Source organism: Platichthys flesus, chromosome 13 (genome assembly GCF_949316205.1).
Source record: "Platichthys flesus chromosome 13, fPlaFle2.1, whole genome shotgun sequence".
Classification (NCBI taxonomy): Eukaryota; Metazoa; Chordata; class Actinopteri; order Pleuronectiformes; family Pleuronectidae; genus Platichthys; species Platichthys flesus.
In genome coordinates this window covers 20,446,372-20,467,875 of record NC_084957.1, presented here as the reverse complement: position 1 = coordinate 20,467,875, position 21,504 = coordinate 20,446,372, and the positions used below count along the sequence as shown (strand labels likewise).

At 38.9% G+C, this 21,504-nt stretch overlaps 1 protein-coding gene across 4 annotated transcripts; it reads left to right on the top strand.

The window, feature by feature from the left end:
* The first annotated feature begins 1,793 nt into the window (after positions 1-1,793).
* On the top strand, positions 1,794-20,817 carry LOC133967439 (interleukin-1 receptor type 1-like). 4 transcript variants are annotated; one of them, XM_062402872.1, is made up of 13 exons: positions 1,794-1,910; positions 5,950-6,077; positions 12,324-12,401; positions 13,507-13,765; positions 14,259-14,451; positions 15,436-15,607; positions 15,874-15,936; positions 16,522-16,663; positions 16,757-16,911; positions 17,953-18,096; positions 18,951-19,118; positions 19,246-19,526; positions 20,158-20,817. In XM_062402872.1, exons 3-13 carry the CDS (start codon positions 12,326-12,328, stop codon positions 20,452-20,454), a joined length of 1,950 nt encoding a protein of 649 aa, XP_062258856.1. In that variant the 5' UTR covers positions 1,794-1,910; positions 5,950-6,077; positions 12,324-12,325; the 3' UTR covers positions 20,455-20,817. The 4 variants fall into 4 exon arrangements, with proteins under 4 accessions (XP_062258856.1, XP_062258859.1, XP_062258857.1 ...); XM_062402875.1 differs by lacking the exon at positions 17,953-18,096; XM_062402873.1 differs by lacking the exon at positions 1,794-1,910 and having other exon boundaries at positions 5,934-6,077.
* The last annotated feature ends 687 nt before the right edge of the window (positions 20,818-21,504 follow it).

The window sequence follows — 21,504 nt, the reverse complement described above, 5'->3', positions numbered from 1 at the left end:
TACCATTTTGACAAAATTCAAGATCTTGATTAAGTAAATCAGGCATGTTTAGAGGACTGATATCCATGAGTGTGTGGTATTTGGTACAGTTTGATTTACCACTTGGAGGAAGCCTATGCACTCTCCTGAGTAGCTGCTTGCTCTGTCATCGATTCAGCCACTGATCATGTTTTTCTGTTTCCCATCATCACAGCTGTCAAACCAGAGTGTGAGCTGTTGAGTCATTGAAGCAGACACATGATGACAGGAGGCCGTCTGACGACAAAAAAAAAAAGAAGTGTGCAACGATCCGTTTTTATCTTTCTACGCTGTGTTTATTTTATTAACCATGTACATTTACAGTTTTCATTGATCCTTGAGTTTATGTATTCTTTTACCTTTACTGAGTGTGTATTTCTCTTTTTTCTCTAAGCCCATGTAAATTTGGTTGCGACCAATGAAGGAATTATCTTGTCATGTGTTTTTTGATCTTATCTTATCTTATATTATCTTATATTATCTTATATTATCTTATATTATCTTATATTATCTCATCTCATCTTATCTTTTCTTATCTTTTCTTATTTCACCTGCTCATTGGTGTGAATATAGTTTATTTGTGATAAAACAATATAGAAATAACGATCAACAGTAAATGCACAATGACTTTATAGTCATTAATTATATATATTTTACCCATATGATTATTTATATCATATTTTTTAGATAGAACTGGAATTAGAATTAGATTGTATGTCACATTAAAATGAGTACTTACTTTCAAATTAGAGAGAGAGAGCAAGAGAGAGACAGAGAGAGAGAGAGAGAGAGAGAGAGAGAGAGAGATAGAGAGAGAGAGAGAGAGAGAGAGAGAGAGAGACATTGTGGCCATGATCATTTAGTATCTAAAATCAAAGCCTGATTCTATTTTATGACTCCAACATGTATTGTTTTTCCTTCCCTATTATTCTAAAGCACACAAATCAACAGATGTTACTTTGAATGTGCTTTGTAAATAAATGTGACCTCAATTGACTTCATTTGACAACCTTCTTGCTTCTGTAATAATATAAATTGACAGCTGAATACTTAATACACTGGAATAACTTCTTAACAATGTTTTTTTTAAATCTCACACTTTTCTTTGAAAAAATCACATTGGTTATGTTTATATTCAATAATTTGGGATTATGGCTTGCAGCATCGGTGAGGGAACCTTTATTTACCCTGTGTAAACACACAATATTGCTTTAATAATAAAACAATAAGGACCTGATTAAAAAATGTCCCCTCTGACAGATGCTGCATCTCATTTCAAAATAATAATTCACAACAAGTGTTTCTACCATTGGCTTCTGTGTTCTTGATGAAAAACAAAAACCCAGCCACATTAAGAGAACTGATAAGAGTGGTGGTATCTGATATTGTAGTGTTTCGAGTTGCGTCTGTGTGCAGCCACAAGAGGTCTCAAGAACACAGAGTTAAAAACGGAGCCTTGTGAGTAGAAAGGAGAAACATGAGGTGTGAAGTATCTCCACAGTCTGGAATAAACACGTGCCAGAATTGATGAATCTGACAGAACACAGTTAAAAACAGAGAGTATGATAAACAACAGCTCTGTCGTATGAACTGACAGTAACTGTAAAGGCTAAATGTGTGTGTATGGTGTGAATCAAATGAACAACATGATCCAGGCAGCTCTCCTCCCAGTTATTGCTCAACACATTAAGACACCGGCAGACTTACAAAAGATCCCATAAAAGGAAATTGCAACATGTGCTGAAGTTTTCAAAGAAGGGGAAGTCAAAGCGGCGGAGGGTACTATTGAACATAGATTTCAGTTGTTTAAAAAAAAAAAAAGATGGGTTTAGTGGATATTCACGTGACCTGAAGAGGCTGCTGCCCTTATGGACGGATATAACATCAGGCGGGTGAGTTCTCTGTTTTGAACAATAAAAAGTGCTGGGACCATTTCCCGCTGTAATCAGAATCCCTGACATCACTCTTATTGTTAGTTCAAGATCATATTATATCTATAGTGTCATTTCAGACAAGCTTTTACTAAGCAAAGCACGCACTCACCAAGAACCAGAGGTGTGTGGTCTTATTTATTATCTTGATCCCGAACCCAACTGGACTTCTTGAATCCCAAATCCCGGCACCTGGGAGAAAGATGAAGGCGGTGGAATGGAACGAGGACAAATCATAACAATACAGTGACAACATTAATGATTTATTCAACTACATTGTTTTTCTCACTTTTTCTAAAAGAAAACAAATCAAAAGTCTATGGTCCACCTGAACATATGTTCATCTTTTATCGATTTGCATTTGCAAATCGCAAATATATGTATCATGAAATAGCTCCATATTAAGATAAGATAAGACTAATCCATTATTAGTCCCACAAAAGGGATATTTGCAATGTTACAGCCGGGACAGTGACAGTAGAGTAAAATAATATAACAATAAGTAAACATGCAATCAACACAAGGAAATATGAACAATTATATGAACAAAAGAAATAATGTACAGGGTATAAACAATATATACAGCATATATAAGATATATATGGTGTTATAGCACAGATAGAAATGAGCATTGCACAGTTGAAGTTCAATCTACCTACTACATCCACAAATAATTGTCTGTCTGTCTGTGGAACACATATCTAGTGAATCGTTCATTTTGGAAATTTTATTTTTCCTTTTGAGAAACATTGACTATAAAATCTCCTCTGCACCATAGAAAAATGGTCCATTCCAAACAGGCAGGTTTTGGAATGTCCAACCACAGTGAGAATAATCTCCATTCAATTATTTCAACTGTGGTTTGGGAGGAGTGGCGCTGACTTTGATCTCTACCGGTTTAACCTGTCAACCCCCGTAGTTAACCTGATTATTCAGTCACAGTTTTTGTGCATTGGTTTTTAAAGGCCAAATGTTCTATGGTTGGCGCAGTTAAAACGAACAATTCTACCATGATGTGGTAAAAACACTGACCAATCAGCACTTAGTGACAGCAGAAAAACAAAGAGGTCTTTGGTTGTCAGGGTTTGCCGGATGTGTTTGTCTTTTATAAGTGTGAACATTTTATATGTGTTCTCCACTGGTGTTTCATGGTCACCATTAGAGTTTATAGATTTAGTTATTTAAAAAATGTCTAATTTGCAGACTAATTGACTGCTTTAAATGATTGAATTAAAACATCCTCACACTCATGAGGCAAACAACTTCACACTGAAACCTCACAACACATATTGATTATCTTCCAATCACTTGTATAATCACCCCAAAATTCAACCACAGAAAATGTTCCCTCATCTGCAGGGGGGAAAAAACTAAAGTGTGGTGGAAACTTTTTTTCCAAATGAGACTGAAAAAAAAAGTGTCTTGGATATGGCTGCTCAATTTTGGTTTTCGGCTGAGTTTTCTGAAGCGTATCCTGTGGGAGAAAAGTGACATTCATATCAGGATTGTTGTTTGTTTATAAGAAACCTGTCCGTCTCCAGGGAATTCCTTGCGCTGTGAGGAAGCCCGGCTGTGTGCTAACTACTCTGCATGACTACAACACGTCTACAGTGATTTTGAGAGAATCACTCATAGATCAGCTTGTGATTGTGATGGAAACCAAATACTTTCTTCGGTGACTATTTTGGTTCCCTTGGTCCATTATTGCAGATTGTAAACTTGAGCCTGACTGTTTCGTCCTTTGGCTGAGAACATCGTCCGATATCAGCCTTTCAGACAGTATTAGAATTAAAGTTTGTCAATATGAAAACTTCTGTTTAAATGAAAAGACAGTATAGAAAAGATGTGCTTTCGATATTTTACTCATAAAGGCTTACGTTCTTTATTGAAATTCTAGAATTTTGGTTGGGTTTTCTATTGTTTATAGTAACTTATAATGAGGTGTATGGTGAAATTTTATATATTGTCTATGTATATACATACATATTTTAAGATGCCGCAGTAGAGGAGTGTTTGGACAAACTATCCAATTCAATGGTGGGAGTTTTTAGCCTGATAGAATATTATAGTTTCCTGCTAAACAAATCTGACTTATTATGATTTTTTTAATATGTACACTACTGTTCAAAAGTTTGGGGTCACTTAGAAATGCCCTTATTTTTCAAAGAAAGGCTCTGTTTTTTTCAATGAAGATAACATTAAATTAATCAGAAATACACTCTATACATTGTTAATGTGGTAAATGACTATTCTAGGTGGAAATGTCTGGTTTTTAAAGAAATATATACTAATCGCCTTGAAAGACTAATGGATGATTAGAAAACCCTTGAAAATCCTTGTGCAATTATTTAAGCACAGCTGAAAACTGTTTATCTGGGGAGAGAATCTATAAAACTTACCTTCCTTTGAGCTAGTTGAGTATCTGGAGCATCACATCTGTGGGTTCCATTATACTCTCAAAATGGACAGAAAAAGAGAACTTTCATGTGAAACTAGCCAGTCTATTCTTGTTCTTAGAAATTAAGTCTATTCAATGCGAGAAATTTCGAAGAAACTGAAAATGTCCTACAACGGTGTGTACTACTCCCTTCACAGAACAGCAAAAACGGGCTCTTACAAGAGTAGAAAGAGAAGTGGGAGGCCCCGGTGCAAAACTCAGCAAGAAGACAAGTATATTAGAGTCTCTAGTTTGAGAAATTGACACCTCACAGGTCCTAAACTGGCAGCTTCTTTAAATGGTACCCGCAAAAAGCCAGTGTCAACGTCTACAGTGAAGAGGCATCTCTGGGATGCTGGCCTTCTAGGCAGAGTGGCAAAGAAAAAGCCATATCCGAGACTGGCCAATTAAAAAGAAAAGATTGATATGGGCAAAAGAACACAGACATTGGACAGAGGAAGATTGGAAAAAAGTGTTATGGACAGACGAATCAAGGATTGAGGTGTTTGGATCACACAGAAGAACATTTTGAGGCGCAGAACAGGTGAAAAGATGCTGGAAGAATCCTGACGCCATCTGTCCAGCACTGTGGAGGTCATGTGATGGTCTGTGGCTGCTTTGGTGCTGGTAAAGTGGTTAGATTTGTACAAGGTAAAAGGGATTTTAAATAAGGAAGGCTATCACTCCATTTTGCAAACCATGCCATACCCTGTGGACAGCGCTTGATTGGAGCCAATTTCCTCCTACAACAGGACAACGACCCAAAGCACACCTCCAAACTATGCAAGAACTTTTTGGGGAAGAAGCAGGCAGCTGGTAAGCTGTCTGTAATGGAGTGACCAGCGCAGTCACCAGATCTCAACCCCATTGAGCTGTTGTTGGAGCAGCTTGACCGTATGGTACGCAAGAAGTGCCCATCAAGCCAATCCAACTTGTGGGAGGTGCTTTAGGTAGCGTGGGGTGAAAATCTCTACAGATCACCTTAATAAATTAATAGCTAGAAAGCCAAAGGTTTGCAATGCTGTGATTGCTGCAAATGGAGCATTCTGTGACAAAAGCAAAGTTTGAAGAACAGAATTAATATTATTTTTATAATTTCAAATAAAAATCATTATTTCTAACCTTGTCAATGTCTTGACTATATTTTCTATTCACTTTGCAACTCATTCGATAATTAAAAGTGTGAGTTTTAATGGAAAACACAAAATTGTCTGGGTGACCCAAAACTTTTGAACGATAGCTTAAATAATCACATATTTTCTTATTAAGCTTATTTTATTTCATATCTTTCAGGCTGAAACTCTGTGTGTTAAAGAACCTGCAGTGGATGTGTCTCTAAGTTTTGTTCTGTACTTATTTTAAGTTTCAGGTTATTGCCATTAAGGTTAACTTATGTTATGTTGAGTGCTTATTTTCTAGTTAGGGTAATATTGTTGTCGAATGGTTTTGTTGATGGTGTGTTGAAATGTAGAGGAAAGTGAACAGAGGAGTTGAGAGGTGGAATGTAAACATACTGTTCCTCCTCTTTGTGTGTGTGTGGGTGGGTGTCTCCGTCGTGTGGAGGTGGGACAGAGTGATTGAGTCACCGGCTGAGCTGTGGTGGAGCCTCCCCTCTGCACACTTGGATCTGCAGAGCTGTCTACACTCGCCCATCCTTCCTCCTTCTGCTCGGTGCCTGTGATTCCTCTGAGGTGAGTCATCAATTTCAAGATATGACTCCTGTTTGCTACCTGATTTCTTACTTGTCCATATTAACTCTAATATTAAATAATTTGTCCCTGATCAGCTCCCTTTCTACTTACATTACCAAAATATCCTATTTGAATATCTGACCACAAAGGGGTCAGTAGATCAGAGCTTCCCAAACTGCTTGAGGAGGCTTGAGGAACCCTCAAAACTGAGCAGGTCCTCTGAAAGCCCAAAACCAGACAGAGTTTAACACACCACTGAGGTGAAGGCATTTAAACATGAGTGCTGTTTTGTCATTACAACTAATTAATTATTATTATGTATAATTGTGATCTCAGAATGACCATCATTATCATTCCGAATGTGAAGTGATAGTTTAATATCAGACATCTCACTTTTCTGATCAATTATTTAAATATATAGTATCTTTTTTTTGCTGTTGTTGCCCGGAACATGTGTTGATGAATTTGCCAAATATGTTTTTTTTTTGTAGCCCAGTACGAGACACACCTAAAATAGCCTCTGGCTACATTGAAAAACACTGGTAGACATAATTTAACATATAAACATTGATAAGATTTTGCTTTTCCTATTTTTGCGATATAATGCACTGCGTTCTTTTCACGTTTATGAGCAAGTTGTGTTTGACTGTCAAAGCTGTTCACATGGTTTCTCAGTAATAGGGTCTGGACACGTTATCATTGTACCTTGTCCCATCCGTCACAGCTGTGGGCTGAGGGAGAAGTAGCTCGCAACCTCAGAAGCCAAAGAACCTTGTCGACTCTCTATGTTTTTGACGTCTTGCAGGGAACAAGTGCACATTCAATACTTTCAACGAATACCTGGTTCGTGATGGCAAGTCGGCAACTTTTCTCTCGCAAGCTCTGTTTTTCTGAGATAATTATTTCACCAACAACTGAACTTTATATTTTTTCAAGTGAATGCAATACATCTGAGTAGTAAAGTCCTCAGGGTGTATAGGACAACATTCGTCCTGAGCTGTAGGAGGGGTTTCTCCCTTTGTTTTCTCATTGGAAGAGATAAATTACACGTTAAGCATTTCCTCCCTCAACCCTCATTCGGAAGATTGATATTTGGATATTTCCAACAACTGCAGCTTCCTCATGGCCTCACTTAAGGAGAGATATATTTCATCTTCATCAGAATATTCCCACGTTTTTTTTCCTCCAGTTTTTACTGCTGTAGGTCCCTGGAGGCTGCTGATATGGCATCTTTAATTTCATAGATATTTTCCCAGAGAGTTAAAAATAAGGTGGTTTAGCTGAACATTATAATCAAATGTGTGTTCTTCTAATGGTCAGTTTCCTTTCTGCAAAACAAAAAAGTCCTGAGCAGATGTTTAACTTGTATTAAGATATCTGTCGTAAATATTCTTTTCTCCGTAAGTCCTTATTTGCAAATCATTTGCTCTAAGATAAACAAAGCTTTCCTGGATGTGACCTGCACACAGTGTGACAGTCAGCTAAACAACTTCATGCAGCTTGTATTGAGGATGTGCACTAAAGACTAGTGTTTCAATTCTCCATCTTAACCCGGGGTCACATCCTCTTGCCCAAAACTTGTGCTTCGCTCAGCTCTTCTCCTCCATCGCCCTAGGAACATGAGAGTATCACATGAGTCCCGTTTCCCCAAATCATCCTATAGCTTAGAAGAAGGTCGTCACCCTACTGCTCCACTGTGTTGAGATTTAATCAGCCCTACAACCAAATTCACTTGACACCATCCCTCCAAATCACAGTTGATAATGGGTTGGAGGCCAGTAACACCCTGGACAGGTGGCAAGCATGTCACAGAGCCCAAAAACGTTGATTAACTTTAAATTTACTTCAATTTAGAGTCCCCAATTAAACCAACACCAATCTGCATGTCTTTGTAATGTGAGAGGAATCTGAGGGACCCTGAAAAAACCACACAAAAATGGGGAGAACATGAAATCGACAAAAGAGAAGCAGCAACAACTCTGGATGTGAGTTTTGTAGTAGGTTTTTAAAGTAAAAGTCCCAAATAAACTCTGATTGCAAATTTTTTACATTATATGAGATACTTGGTGGAATACATAGACTGCAGCTTTATAAACATTGAAAACGTTTAACACTTTTCCATTTTCATCGTTGTTTTGGTTTGTTAAAACAAGTATTTTGAAGTTACACTGAATGGCCATTTTGTTGACAGGATATAGACATAGATAAGTTAATAATGTAAATAGTCAAATAATGATAAATAATGTAGCAGCACTTTTCCAGTTTCTTGTATAAATACACAGGTTCATTGTGTCATCTTGTGTTTGTTGTTCAGTCGCACAGTATCAGCTGAGGCACATTTTGCTGCGGCCGCCTCACGTTTGTTTCGCCAGTGTATCAGGATGATTATCTGCATTTTGGTGATGACTCATACTTTCACACTTTTAATACTAAAACAAAGAAATTCACTTTAAGACTGTCCACAGTAACAGTAACAATATTCTTTATTAGTGTACTTTATTCCTAAGATTGATAACATAACACTGAATTAATAAGAAAACCAAATTTACCTCATGTTGTTTATCAACCAGTGACGTATTCTGGAGACCTTGAACCTGTGATCACTCTCTTGTGTGTGGTGCAACCGCTGTCCCAAAAACAGATGGACAAAGTTTGCACGACTGAGCAGATTTGTAGGACAACACATCCGAGCTGAATGCAAACACAAACTCCGGGACGCGTGTTCCTCTCTGTTAGTTTGCGGCAGTGAAATCAAACATTACACAAATTTTGTTCAGTATATGAGGCCCACTTCCCAACAGTGTTTGTTGTACAGGATAAGCACATGGTGATGATATTTCCACCAGCCTCTCCCACCAGCCTCTTCCTCCTTCCCCCATCTGTTATCACCAGTCAAAGGAAACTTCTATTAGCGTCCTCTTATTGTCTGGATCCAGCAGTAGTCTGTTCCAAATCCGACCGAAAATAGCTTAGTCACGCCCAAGAGGCCTTCTCCTCTGAAGCCCACATTTATAGACCAAACACATGCACACATTCTGTAGCTTATTGAAGACTGTTGGGACTTGGTGGAGATACAGTATGTGACGTTATGGTTCAAAATCTATCGATATTGAACGTTTTGAATGACCAAATTCACAAATGAACACTTGACTTACCAACAGTGTGTTAGATGGGATGACCGGTATTTTAGATATGTTACGCACATAGAGAGATTCCTTGAGATTTAGTTAGATAGCAGAAGCTACACCTGCATTTGCATGACAAAGGATCAGGGCAAGAATTTTTTTGACGATTACTTTTGTGTTTCCCCACATTGTACACCTATAATGAAATGATGATGCTGCAGGAATTGCAAACTACTGTGGGAGAAGACAAAACATAGCACAAAGGAACATAAAGTAATCCTCAAAGACATCCTTATCATTACCCTCTGTAGAGCCTGATACTCAAGCATTTCACTGACAGCGACTGCTTAATGTTATTGTTGTGCATTTGACAATAAAAAATCTTGAATCTTGAATCTTGAATTTGCAGCTGAAACTAGAATCATCTTGTAATGTAGAAATAGCAGTTTCGGTTTAAAAAGAAGACATGTGAAAAGGCAGGAGTGAAGCAACACTGCAGTCAGGGAGTGGGTTAACAGTAACATGTGGGAGAAAAGACAAGGTCTAAAGATAAGGAGCTCTAATATGAAATAATAAAATTGACGCATTGAAACCACCAGTGTTATTTATTTATTTTCTGTCAGTCTGTTGTAGTGATCAAATTGAAGGCAAACACAAGTTGAAACCATCAAACCCATAAACTAAACCTTGATTCAACCTGCTGCACCGGTAACCACCAACACCTTGTTGTCTCCAGCAGCAAGAACATCTACACTGCTTCTCTTTACCCTGTGTGACTGAGTCACTTGCGTAACCTCGGCCTCCTGTGTGTTCTCCCACGTATCTGCTCTGCTGAACCGGCCTCGCTCTTCCCACGCTCCTCCCTGCTCGGGCTTGTCCCAGAGCAAAACTATTGCTGCCTCAGCTCTCCCGAAATTCTAGTTTGCTTAAAATCAGACTCAGCAGTGGAAATCTGTTGTAAAATAATAGTAATGTGAATGAAAATATATCTCTATTCATCCTCCTGCCCTTAAAGCTAAGCTTTAAATGTAATTTTAATCAATAAATTAACATCAAATTTCAGTTCAATCAAAACGGAAATGATCATGGAATCTATCGTTAAATATGACAAGTCATTCTAAAACATCCCCTGGGAAATTTGCTAATTTAATCATATCAGCATCCTGTAGCTTAAAGGCAAATTGACCTTTACCCAAGGAAGTTCATTGTTGAATTTGGACACCTGTTTCGATCACTATCAATAACATTTTATTTGAGCAGACTTCACTTGCTGAGGCTAAATTACTGCAGGCCACCTTTACAGATTCATACAGAATTCTGCAACCAGCATCAGCACCAACCAAGCAAAAAGACCAAACAGGCGGATTCAAAACAGGCACTGCACTTTTAATAATATGTTTACTATAGGTGAAATCTTAATAAGGTTCTTGACACTAGAGGATGTTACTGGAGGTCAATGGAATTTGATTTCTGCATGTGGGTCCTGATGTCAGTGGCCTGTCAGTCTCCATTTCGTCTGGAAGTCTGGACCAAATGTTACATGTCCAAGTACCAACACCGTCACGTCTCAGAAAATAAAGATCGCAAAACCTCACAACCTGCAGCACTTAGCTCTCACATGCAGCCAGACAAACCACCAGCATTTGACTTATCAACACAGCCCTGTTTCCATTTCTATCTCCTCTGCAGAAGCTCTTCCTGTGGTGAGAGGTGCGCGGTCTGAGGTTAAGATAGTTTTCTCCTTGCCTATCTGTTTTCTTATTTTGTTGCCACTGTTATCAAATGGCGCAGGGAAGAGTTTGACTGCTATGAGCGGCCTCAGGCAAGATAAGATGAATTCTATATAGTTAGTGCATGATTCTATGAACATTTATATCCATAGGTTTCAGTATGTCTCACTCAATTTGAAAAGATCTGAGCGGTGATGCATTACCTGTGCATGCTGTATATAACCCACAGGATTTTTCAGGAGCCATAAGGCGCCATTTGTTTATTTGGGTACTACAGCTTTAAGTTGGGGACAGTGCCCCCTGGTACCCTAAACAGAAACTTTTTTAAATTGTAACACTGCTATTTCATAGTAACTCTGTCAAGCCGCCATTTATGCCATATGTACCATTGTGATGAAAACTATATTGCTTAGATATACAATATGTTTTTTACCTGTTAAATGTTTTTTTGGGGGGTAGATTTCCTCACTTCCTGAGGGTTAAGAACAGAGGATGCTGCAATCCTCATTCTAGTAGTTTCCATTTCCCTTTAATATATTTCAAAGCTTATAATGAAATGTAATATATTTTTTTTTAGCACATTCAATTTAAATTTCTTTGCCTATGTTTTTTTAACATAGGCATAGTGATTCGCTTTTTTTCACCATATTTGTGCCACATCCTGTCAACAACAATGTTCTCTGTTGTCTAACCATTTGATAGTAGAGGGTACAAGAAGAATTGAATGTCTCATACACGTCTCTATCACTTCAGAGGATTTCATGTTGACCTAGTCCTTCCCTGGAGACATATTTTCTACCACTTACCTGACCTCAATATGTTGAGATTAACATTTTTCTATTTTTTTCCCAATGATTAAGACAAGTTCTCGTATTTTGACTGAGTAAAAATATTTCCATATTATGAGTCCTACCTTTGCCACACACACAAACACACACACAAACAAAACCCGACTGACTTAGTACAACACATGAAGTCTTTGTACAAGTTTGAGCAAAAAGTGGAAACATGTCTGCAGAGTTCATTCATAAACTTACAGGCAGCTCTGAGTAGGAATGTTCACTTGGAAGTGAACAGAGTTCAGGAATGCTGGGCTTCTGTCCAGCGCCGAAGCAACGCATCACGTTCTGTTGGAGGTTTCGCAATAAATGACTCTTTAAAAATACCACAACGATTGTGATCTACTTCTGTGGCTTAGAGGGAGAAGACGGGTGGGAGACAGAGGAGAAACCGTTTTAGATAGAGAAGGTAGGATGAAGGGAAAACTGATTTTTCTGCTGATCATTGCTGTATTTGTAAATGTGTTGTTAATCTGTTGGATTTACATGATTTTCTCTCTGTCTTGTAGCACATGTTCATTTCTTACATTGGCTTCTGTGTGTGTTTTTCAGCCATGAGTCAGACTCCAACACTCAGAAGCCTTCTCTTTTTCTTCGGGTTGTATGGGATCTGTTCAGGATCTCTACAAGGCGAGTTTCACACACACACACACAAACGTATTGTAAATATTTCTCTGAATTGTATGTCTTTTTGTAAAACAGTTTATATTTCTTGTTCCTGGCTTTTATGGCTAACTTAGTCCATAGAGCTGTACAGAAGGATTTTATCGCCATCTTGTGACCTTTGAGACAACTGCATGTGTAACGTGTCATAACAGCTCTAGCTCTAAACTATTAAATATGTTATGGTGTATTTTAGTGCACTGCTTTCCCTTGTATAATGACAATGCAGGCTTTCCATTCTATTATATTATATTTGTAGTAGATGTCTAGATGAGCTGAGCGTCAACCAGCCAACAACATTATAGGATTATGTCATTTTGCTCAAAGCAGCTCAGTATAACATTATCAGCTGAGCTTTATATATTGAAGTGCTGCTGGACAAGAAAACAATTAAACAACCAAGACTAATTCTACTTTAATTTTCTTTTTGCACATATATTTTAACATTGTTACACGTCTTCTCTATCCTCTTTATTCATCTTAGACACCGTCGTTTCTCATCAATGTTATGAATATTGTTATTTTGGTGATTTGCATCTGTCACACATCTGTCAGTCACTCCATTCAAAAGTTGAGGACAAAATATGGTGTATCTTATACAGCCATGTTAGGAAAACTGTAAGACATTGATTCGAATGTCTTTGAAAAACTCCTTCACAGCTCCATTACTATTAATGTCAGTGGAAACACTTGGCTTCTCCATATGTGAAGGCAGTGCCGACCACAGGCTCTGCCCCAATGGGAAACCATAATCCGTTAAATTATTGCATTACAAACTGACCAGTCATTTTAGTTCCGTGACTGTGATGAGAGCATCATGGAAAAATACTGGAAGTCAGGCTCCATGTCCTCTGGGCAGCTCTAAACCTCAGAGATATAAGTGAATGCTGAAAATAAAAACACCCAATGAGAAACAAATGTTTTAAATTTTCCTCTAAAAACACTTTTTGTAATTAAATATATGATTAAGGCAGCCTGGCCTTGTCTGACAAATGTGTTCTAGTCAGAAAAAGTTTGCTGTAAGCTCTATATATTGAGTGGCTGAAGTAATGACAAATCCTTCTCCATTTAGATGCAGACAACTGTACCAACTACAGACTCCAGTTTGAGAAAGTTTTCTCTGTTCCTGGGGAAATGGCGATGCTGAACAGCACCTTGGTGTCTCCAGACGTCTTCGACTTCAACACCGTCCCTTACAACATCACCTGGTTAGATGCCAAGACGGGTGAAGAGATAAGCAACCAGACGGGTCGAGTCCTGGTGCGAGGGGAGACTCTGTGGTTTCTGAATGTGACGCTGGACGACAGCGGGGAATATGTAACCATACTGAGGTACAGAGCAGGGATAGAAATATCAAAACAAGTTGAAGGAAGCAACAGAAAATATATCCTGATGTGTTTGTCTGTCTATATTGTGCAAATTCCTGTTACAACATTACTTCAAACATGGTAAACCCCAATATTCAAACTGCTCCTGCTGAATAATAGTTAAACTTTACATAGGAACACTTGAAGTAATCCCAAGGTCCATTAGAGGGCAATATCAGCTTTACTTGTTGCAGTAGCTGTTGACCAATCAGAAGGATCGGATACTAAACATGGAGAAAGACACCAACAACCTCCATCAGCAGTTAATGAGCCTCAACACAGATATAGATGGCACTAGGTTTTAGATTTTTAGGGCTGAGCCATTTATACCTTTCAGGAGGTTTGACAGTTGGTTTTGTTATTCTTATCCTACAAAAGATCCTGATTCAGCATCTCAACGGAAAGTTGAAATTAAAAAGAGAGGACATATATAATGTTTGTGCTTCATTTCCTACAGAACTCCTTCTCGGTGCTACAGACAGGCCACCAAGCTGGTTGTTCACCTGCCGTCTCCTGGAGAATGTGGGAGGCCTAAAAAAATTCGTCAAATACTCACAAAAGGCATAAATGACAAACTCTCCTGTCCCCTGAATGACTACATCTATAAACTGGACAGCTACAATGTCAGCTTCTCCCTCACTTGGCACAGAGTAAGTTTTCTCCATTGCTTCTTCTATTCAGATTACTTAACATATGTAATCATTGGACGTGTCGGTTTGATTCATCATTAGAGCTACATTGATAAAATGTCTGTAGATTAAACTTTTTTTAGCTCTCTGTTTGTTTGAAACATCCTTTAACTTTCTCTAGGTGGCACCCTTTTCTGTGAGTATTAGGGCCATTTAAAGGGGAAATAAATCAAAGGCCCCCGGTCTCTTGTCTCTGATGTCTCTGAGGAACACGCTTCTTCAGCCTGGTCTCCTTCGTCGTCTGTCTTTTTTTTTTATAACACGGGAATGTCGCGTTCCAACCGTGTTATTAAGTTCTTACAGGACCGACAAATGCGTTACGATTTGTTTGATGTGTTGTGGAGTTTTAATCCTAAACGGAAAACTGGTTCGTACGTGCATTCACCTTAGCGGAGCGCCAAGCCTTAAAAAACAGCTGGCTCCCATCCACTCCCATGTTAAACCTCTGTTGCTTAATGTTGGAGCAACAAGTAAGTATATGCTTTTATACTACTGGATCAACGGGTGATATTATTAGCGCTGCCCGGCGCTTCAGCGTCCGGTGTGAACCCGGCGTTACGGTTTCTCGCAAAAATGCTGATCGTGTCGGCAAGTTCTCTGTCTATCCTTAAATTATTTTTACAACACCGGCAAAAATCGTTTTTAATGATCTTCTTCTTCTACTTCTTCCAGCGTGCGTGCAGTTGAGTTCTGTTTACAACAACTATGCGTCGCTTAACCTACGTCTCATACTACGTTGCTCTGATTGGTTGTAGGTCTATCCAATTGAGCGAAGAGGCATTTTTTTCCTGTTTTGGTTGAAACACGCCCCTTAATCACAGCCCAATAGAGCAGTATCAGACTCTAGAAGTATGACAACATCAGGCATAGATTATTACAGTAGTGCATCATAAGCGATGTTGAAAAAAGAGAAAATCCTGATCTATATTTATTTTCTTCTTCTAGGGTTGTGAGCCCATACGGCATGAAATGGACGAATATATCTACAGGCCCAGGTCCACGCTGCTGATCAACAAGGTGGACGGTAAAAACAACCACAACTACACCTGCACTCTGAACTTCATCCTCGGAGGTGTCACAGGATCCGTGTCGGAGACGATTGATGCCTGGGTCATAGGTGAGAAAACAAGTTTACAAGAGAGGAACTTGAATTCCAGTTTAATTGTTAAATTTTTGTTGTATGTCAAAAAACAATATTATGATATTTACCATCGTCGTTAGTTGACAGGATTACTCAAAAACTGATGGATGGATTATTATGAAACACCCTTTGAAAATTTGTCAGAAATCTGGATAAGGGGGTCGGATCTTGGAAAATTTGGTTTTCCATGAAGAGAAGCACTCAGCCTCTTTCACAGTCTTTCATATTATTTGTGTTTTCAGAGGAGCATTCAATGGTTCCACAAGTGCATGAACCAACCAATGGAACAATCAGTGCACAAATAGGTGAGTCCCATAAGAGTAAATTGCACAACGCTACTGTGATCTACTGTGAACCTAACATATATATAAACCATAAACCGTTGATTATAGAGTTGTGAAACCCTTTTCACAAAAGTATAAGGGCTCATTGGGCATAAGCAAAAAAAAGACGTGGGAGATTTTTTTACTTTTTGTGCTTCAAGGATAAATTAAGAATTTCGAGTTAAAACTTAATACGTATATTTTTTATTTGTTGCATCTTGAGATTATTGAATGGAATTTTGACCGTAAAGTACTATTTTGTGTCTTTAACTGAAATGTTGAGATTGAACATTGAATCTCGCCATTCGGACTGCAAAACCTCTTCTCTTTTGTTTTTTGTTTCTTATTTCAGGCTGAAACATTATTCCAATAAAAAAACAATGTGTAGATTGTGAAAATTCAGTTTTTTTTCTGGCACCTGAAACACACATTTACACAAACAGCGCTATTTTCAGACATCCTGCTAGTGTCTGGACCTAAGTTACAGTTTCCGTCAATTGGAACGTAATGGAAAACCTAACATCAAATCAATAAATAACTGATGTTATTGTTTTTGTTTTTGTTTAGGAAGTAATTTCAGCCAGTTGTGCAGTGTCTTTGTGCCGGGTGTTGGGTTGCCCTTCGTTGACGTCTTATGGTGTCAACTAACTAAATTTGAGATATTTACCAGCACCGACCCTGCCGACCGCGTCTACACAACAAACCAAGCGTCAGTCCTTTTGCCTTTTCTTATTTAACTATCTGCTGCTTCTGGGGTTACATCTTAATGTTAAATAAACTTTCATCTTTCTTTTCGAATCAGGTTAAGGCACCAAGATGTTCCCATCAAAGGTGTGTGGTTGGAGGTTCTGCTGACGTTTTCTGAGCTGAGGAAGGAAGATTTCCACATCAACTTCACTTGTCAAGCGCAGAGTAGCCGTGGACATCCTCAAGCATATTTTACTCTGGTACCAGCAGGTAGCAAACACAGAATACCCCCCCAACTATAAATACTGTACTTGGTTGTACACCTCCCTTTGACAACTGAAATCTAATCAGTTCATCTTTGAGTCCAAGTGACAACTGGCAAATTCTAAAAAATTCCCTCAAGGCAGACAATAGATATCACAACCAAGAGGGGAAAATATATTTTTCATGGACAACTTGACCTTGGCCTTTGACCTTTAACCACCCACCATCGAAATCAGTTAATATGTGTGTCTAAGTGAACATTTGTTTAAAATATGAAATCCAGGGGCACTTAAGAAAACCTCACAAGGCAATAAAGGGTGCTGTGAGGTCACAGCAGGGCCGGCCCTGGCAATGTTGGCACCCTAGGCGAGATTTCAGATTGGTGCCCCCCAACATAAACAAGCTAATTGTCAGGCATCCCCAATAACCTTTGGACTGTTTACAGATCCACATACAGGCAGACAAAATTGTAAGCTATAAAAAATAATAAAAACATATAATAAAAAATATAAAAAAAACAAGAGATTATGTGCTTGTGTGTGTGTCTGTCTGTTTAGACACAACTGGCAAATGTGTGGATTAAGTGCATAATTAAAGATGGGGAAAGTTCATCATATGGGGGCAAAAATCTGGGAAATGAAACTCCAGGAGAACAGCGGAGAAATCGAAAGTATGGAAATCCATATTTGATCATTTATTTAATATGTAAAATATATCACTTATATCGTTTAAAATTTATTTTCAGTGTGTTTTCCGAGCTGGCCCGCAGCACTTCCCTGGTGCTTCCCGGCACGCTGCGGTACGATAGATGTTTTACATTGCATGTGTCACGTTATGATAAATCAGTCTCTTGTGCCGCCCTCTCAGCAATTTGCGGCCTAGGCAACCGCCTATCTCACCTGCACCAGGAGCCGCCCCTGGGTCACAGTGCTCTTGACCTTTGACCGTCAACCTCCAGTCTAATCAGTTCATCCATGAGAAAAGTGAAACTTTGTACCAAATTTGAAGAAATTCTCTGAAAGCATTCTGTGGTGTATGTCTCTGCAGATCCAAACATCCTGATTCCTATTGGGTCCCTGTTTGGTTGTGTGATGGTTTTCTTCATTATCAGTGTCATCATCTACTACATGTTTAAAGTCGACATCGTGCTGTGCTTCAGGAGAGTGTTTCCAGTCCTCTACACCAACAAAGGTAGTATCTCACAGAAAGCATGTTATCAGTCACATGCAAGCAGCGATAGCATCGAAAACACAGTCACAACACTCAAAAACCCACAATGATGCTTTGACCTTGCAACACAACCTCACAATCTGAACCTCTACGTCATACCTGACTGCTCAACAGGGCAAGGAAACCAACTTACCACAGGACTGTCAGCACATTTCAGTGTAACTCGCTGATTTGGCAACAGAACATTTTAAAGTTCCTGATTGTATTTGAACAACTGCTTTAAGTTAAATAGATAGATAGATAGATAGATAGATAGATAGATAGATAGATAGATAGATAGATAGATAGATAGATAGATAGATAGATAGATAGATAGATGGATAGATGGATAGATGGATAGATGGATAGATGTACTTTATTGATCCCAAATTTTTAAATCTAAGGTTGACTCTTCAACCAGTTGGATATGTAATGATGTTGAAGAGAATGATAACGGAACCAAACAGACCTAAACTTCTAGAAATAATAACAATGATAATAGAAAGTATTTCATGGTGCATTTCTTGACAACTGTCAATACAAACACGTAGATGCATGAACAGTTAAAAGTGAAACCAGTTTCAGAGGCAAAGACATCTTACAACATTCGTTTTGGAGTTGTGATTTGAATTCTGCATTTTGTATAAAATCAATCATGAATTAGTCCCAATAATTTCTTGGCCATAGCACCCAAATCTGACATGATAGAATTGCATCATTTATAACTTGCTTATAAGAATAAAGCAGTGTGTGCAGCAGTGTGTGACTTCAGACCACAGAATGAGTTGAGATGTATCCCCATGCCCTTGATAAACTCTTCTTCTCTCCTGTGTCAGATATGGATGGGAGGTTGTATGACGCCTATGTGGCATGCCTACAGCCCTGTGACATTGGATTCAGCAAGGAGGTGGAGACCTTCACCCTCCAGACTCTGCCCCGAGTGTTGGAAAAGGCCTGTGGCTACAAACTCTTCATAGCAGGCCGTGACTGTGTCCCTGGGGAGGGTAAGTCTCCTGCATGGCAGAGATGACACTGTATTAACTCATAGATGGAGTCCAGTCAAAGCTACATTGGTCTATTTCTTTAATGGAAGTCCAACATTTCTCTCCATCTTCTCGTTTCCTCTTCCAGCCATAGTGGACTCAGTGGAGGAGAACATACAAGCCAGCCGGCGCCTCCTCTTGCTCTACACCGCCTCCACTTTCAGCAGCAAAAAACACACAAGCAGCACAAGCAGCTCGAGCAGCAACAATAACAACCTCTCTAAGAACAACAACAGCGAAGACAACGGTGAAAGCAAGATGGTTGAGGGCGGCAGCGGCAAAAGAAGTGAAGAAGTCTATCCAGACACGAGGGAGAATCTGGAGGTTCTGCTAGCAATGCACAAATCACTACTGGAGGGATCGCTCAAGGTGAACAACCAGACGATTGTGGTCAGGGGATTAATGTTTTACCGACACAAATGTAATTCCTGCATAGAGGAAGGTCTTTAGTGCAACCCAGGTCCAGTGGAGTTCTTCTGTCCCAATGTTGAAACAGAAATAAATTGTTATTGGTTTATATAGCTCACAGTGCACGATTTTCTTTTTGAGCCCATCGGCTATCGTCTGATGACGAATTAGATGCTGGGGGCAACTGGCACTATTTTGGGTCTTCCAGTGAAGACATCAGATACCTTGGTCAAAGCTCTGTCGACTTGCTTCTTTTATCACACAAAGCGAACATTTAACGATAAAAAACAATATCACTTATTGTGTTCTAGGTCCTAGAACATTTAGTCTCATCTCTATTTACAGCTATCTTTATATGAACTCAGATGAATTGAAAAATGGATGGCCTTTGCATTTCAGTCAATGTGTTCCCAAACTAGGAAAATAGAACACTTGCTGCCCCACACATCTGGTCCCTCACCTGCAGATTTGCATATGCACCTGCAAAAGAAAAAATCTGTTCTTAAAAATGATGGTTTCATTGATTTAAACTTTCTTTAGTTCTGTACTGAAACACAGTATTCTGATTCTAACTTGAGTTGCTGCTTTACAGGTGGTTCTGGTTGAGTTGGAAGAGATCACCCCGGCTCAGCTGGCTCTCTTCCCGGAGTCGGTGCAACACCTGAGGAAGAAGCAGGGTGCAGTGTGTTGGTGGAAGGAGCAAAGGAAGAGGCAAAGGAGGAGGACATGTATGATGAGGAGAGAGGATGAGGAGAAGGGTGAAGGGGACGCACAGCTGTCACCGTCCCTCTCTCCTTCCTCCAGGTTTTGGAAGGAGATCAGGTATTATATGCCAGTGAGGGGCAAGAGGGCGGTCTTCCCCGAGAGAACTGCCCTGTTGAACTTATGATGGGCCTACAATATGCTTCAGAAATAATGTTGTCACCATAAGCTGTGAGGTGAACAGCAGGACTTTCCTTCAGCTCATAGACCTTTTCAATTTGCACATTTTGGATGGTAAAACTTGTGCAGAGGATTCCAGTCTGGATGATCTTGCAACACCTGATCTGTTGATATTCCATAGCAAGTGGAGACTGAAGATCACCTGGATAAAGGAGGACGGATCAAACAGAGTCATCACGTATAAAAGTCAAATGTACATATGTAAAAAAAAGTAAACTGTGAATTTTTCATTAATTGTTGTTTATTTGTTTTCATGCATCAAGGCACAACACAAAGTTCTCGTTAAAAATAAAAATACTGTATGCAGAAATGGCTCATTGCAATAATTATTTTTATTTAATGATGAACTTTTTCAGGTATTGTTATGAAACACTAATCTGGATATTTTTCTGTTCCTGTCTTTTGCATTGCAAGATTTTTGCAGTGGATTTTGCAACATATTCATGTTCTTCGCTGAAAGGTTCTCATAATAAAAAGGTTCTCATCAGTTTTAATGAAGAAGTACCTGTAAAAGTCACATCTTACAAGTCAAATTGGGCTACATGATGGAAATAGGGTAACGTTCATAATCGGAAGTGATTGAGGTCTGGTGCCCTACATTTGAAAGCTCTTCTGAGCTGGGGGTGAATCACTATGTGCAGAATGAGTTGTACATATTTCAGTTTGAAGTTTTATGCAGGACAGGAGGAGGGGAAACCACGCAGCTACTCAGAATCTCGATGCAACTTGACAAGCAGCCTTCTACAACAGCTCTCAACCTGGTCGATTCAAATTATCATCATCCTCTCCTAAATTAGCTGTTTAAGGAATTTTACTCTGTGATGTCACGCACCGTAAATATAAATTACTTTTTTTGTGATTATTGTTTCTTTATTCACTGTCATTATTAGTAAAAGTCAGTATTAGTATCATATTAACTCTGGTGTTTATATAGTAATTAAATACCATATATATTAATCCTGGTTCCATTTGCAGTTTTTCGGCAGCAGATTATATA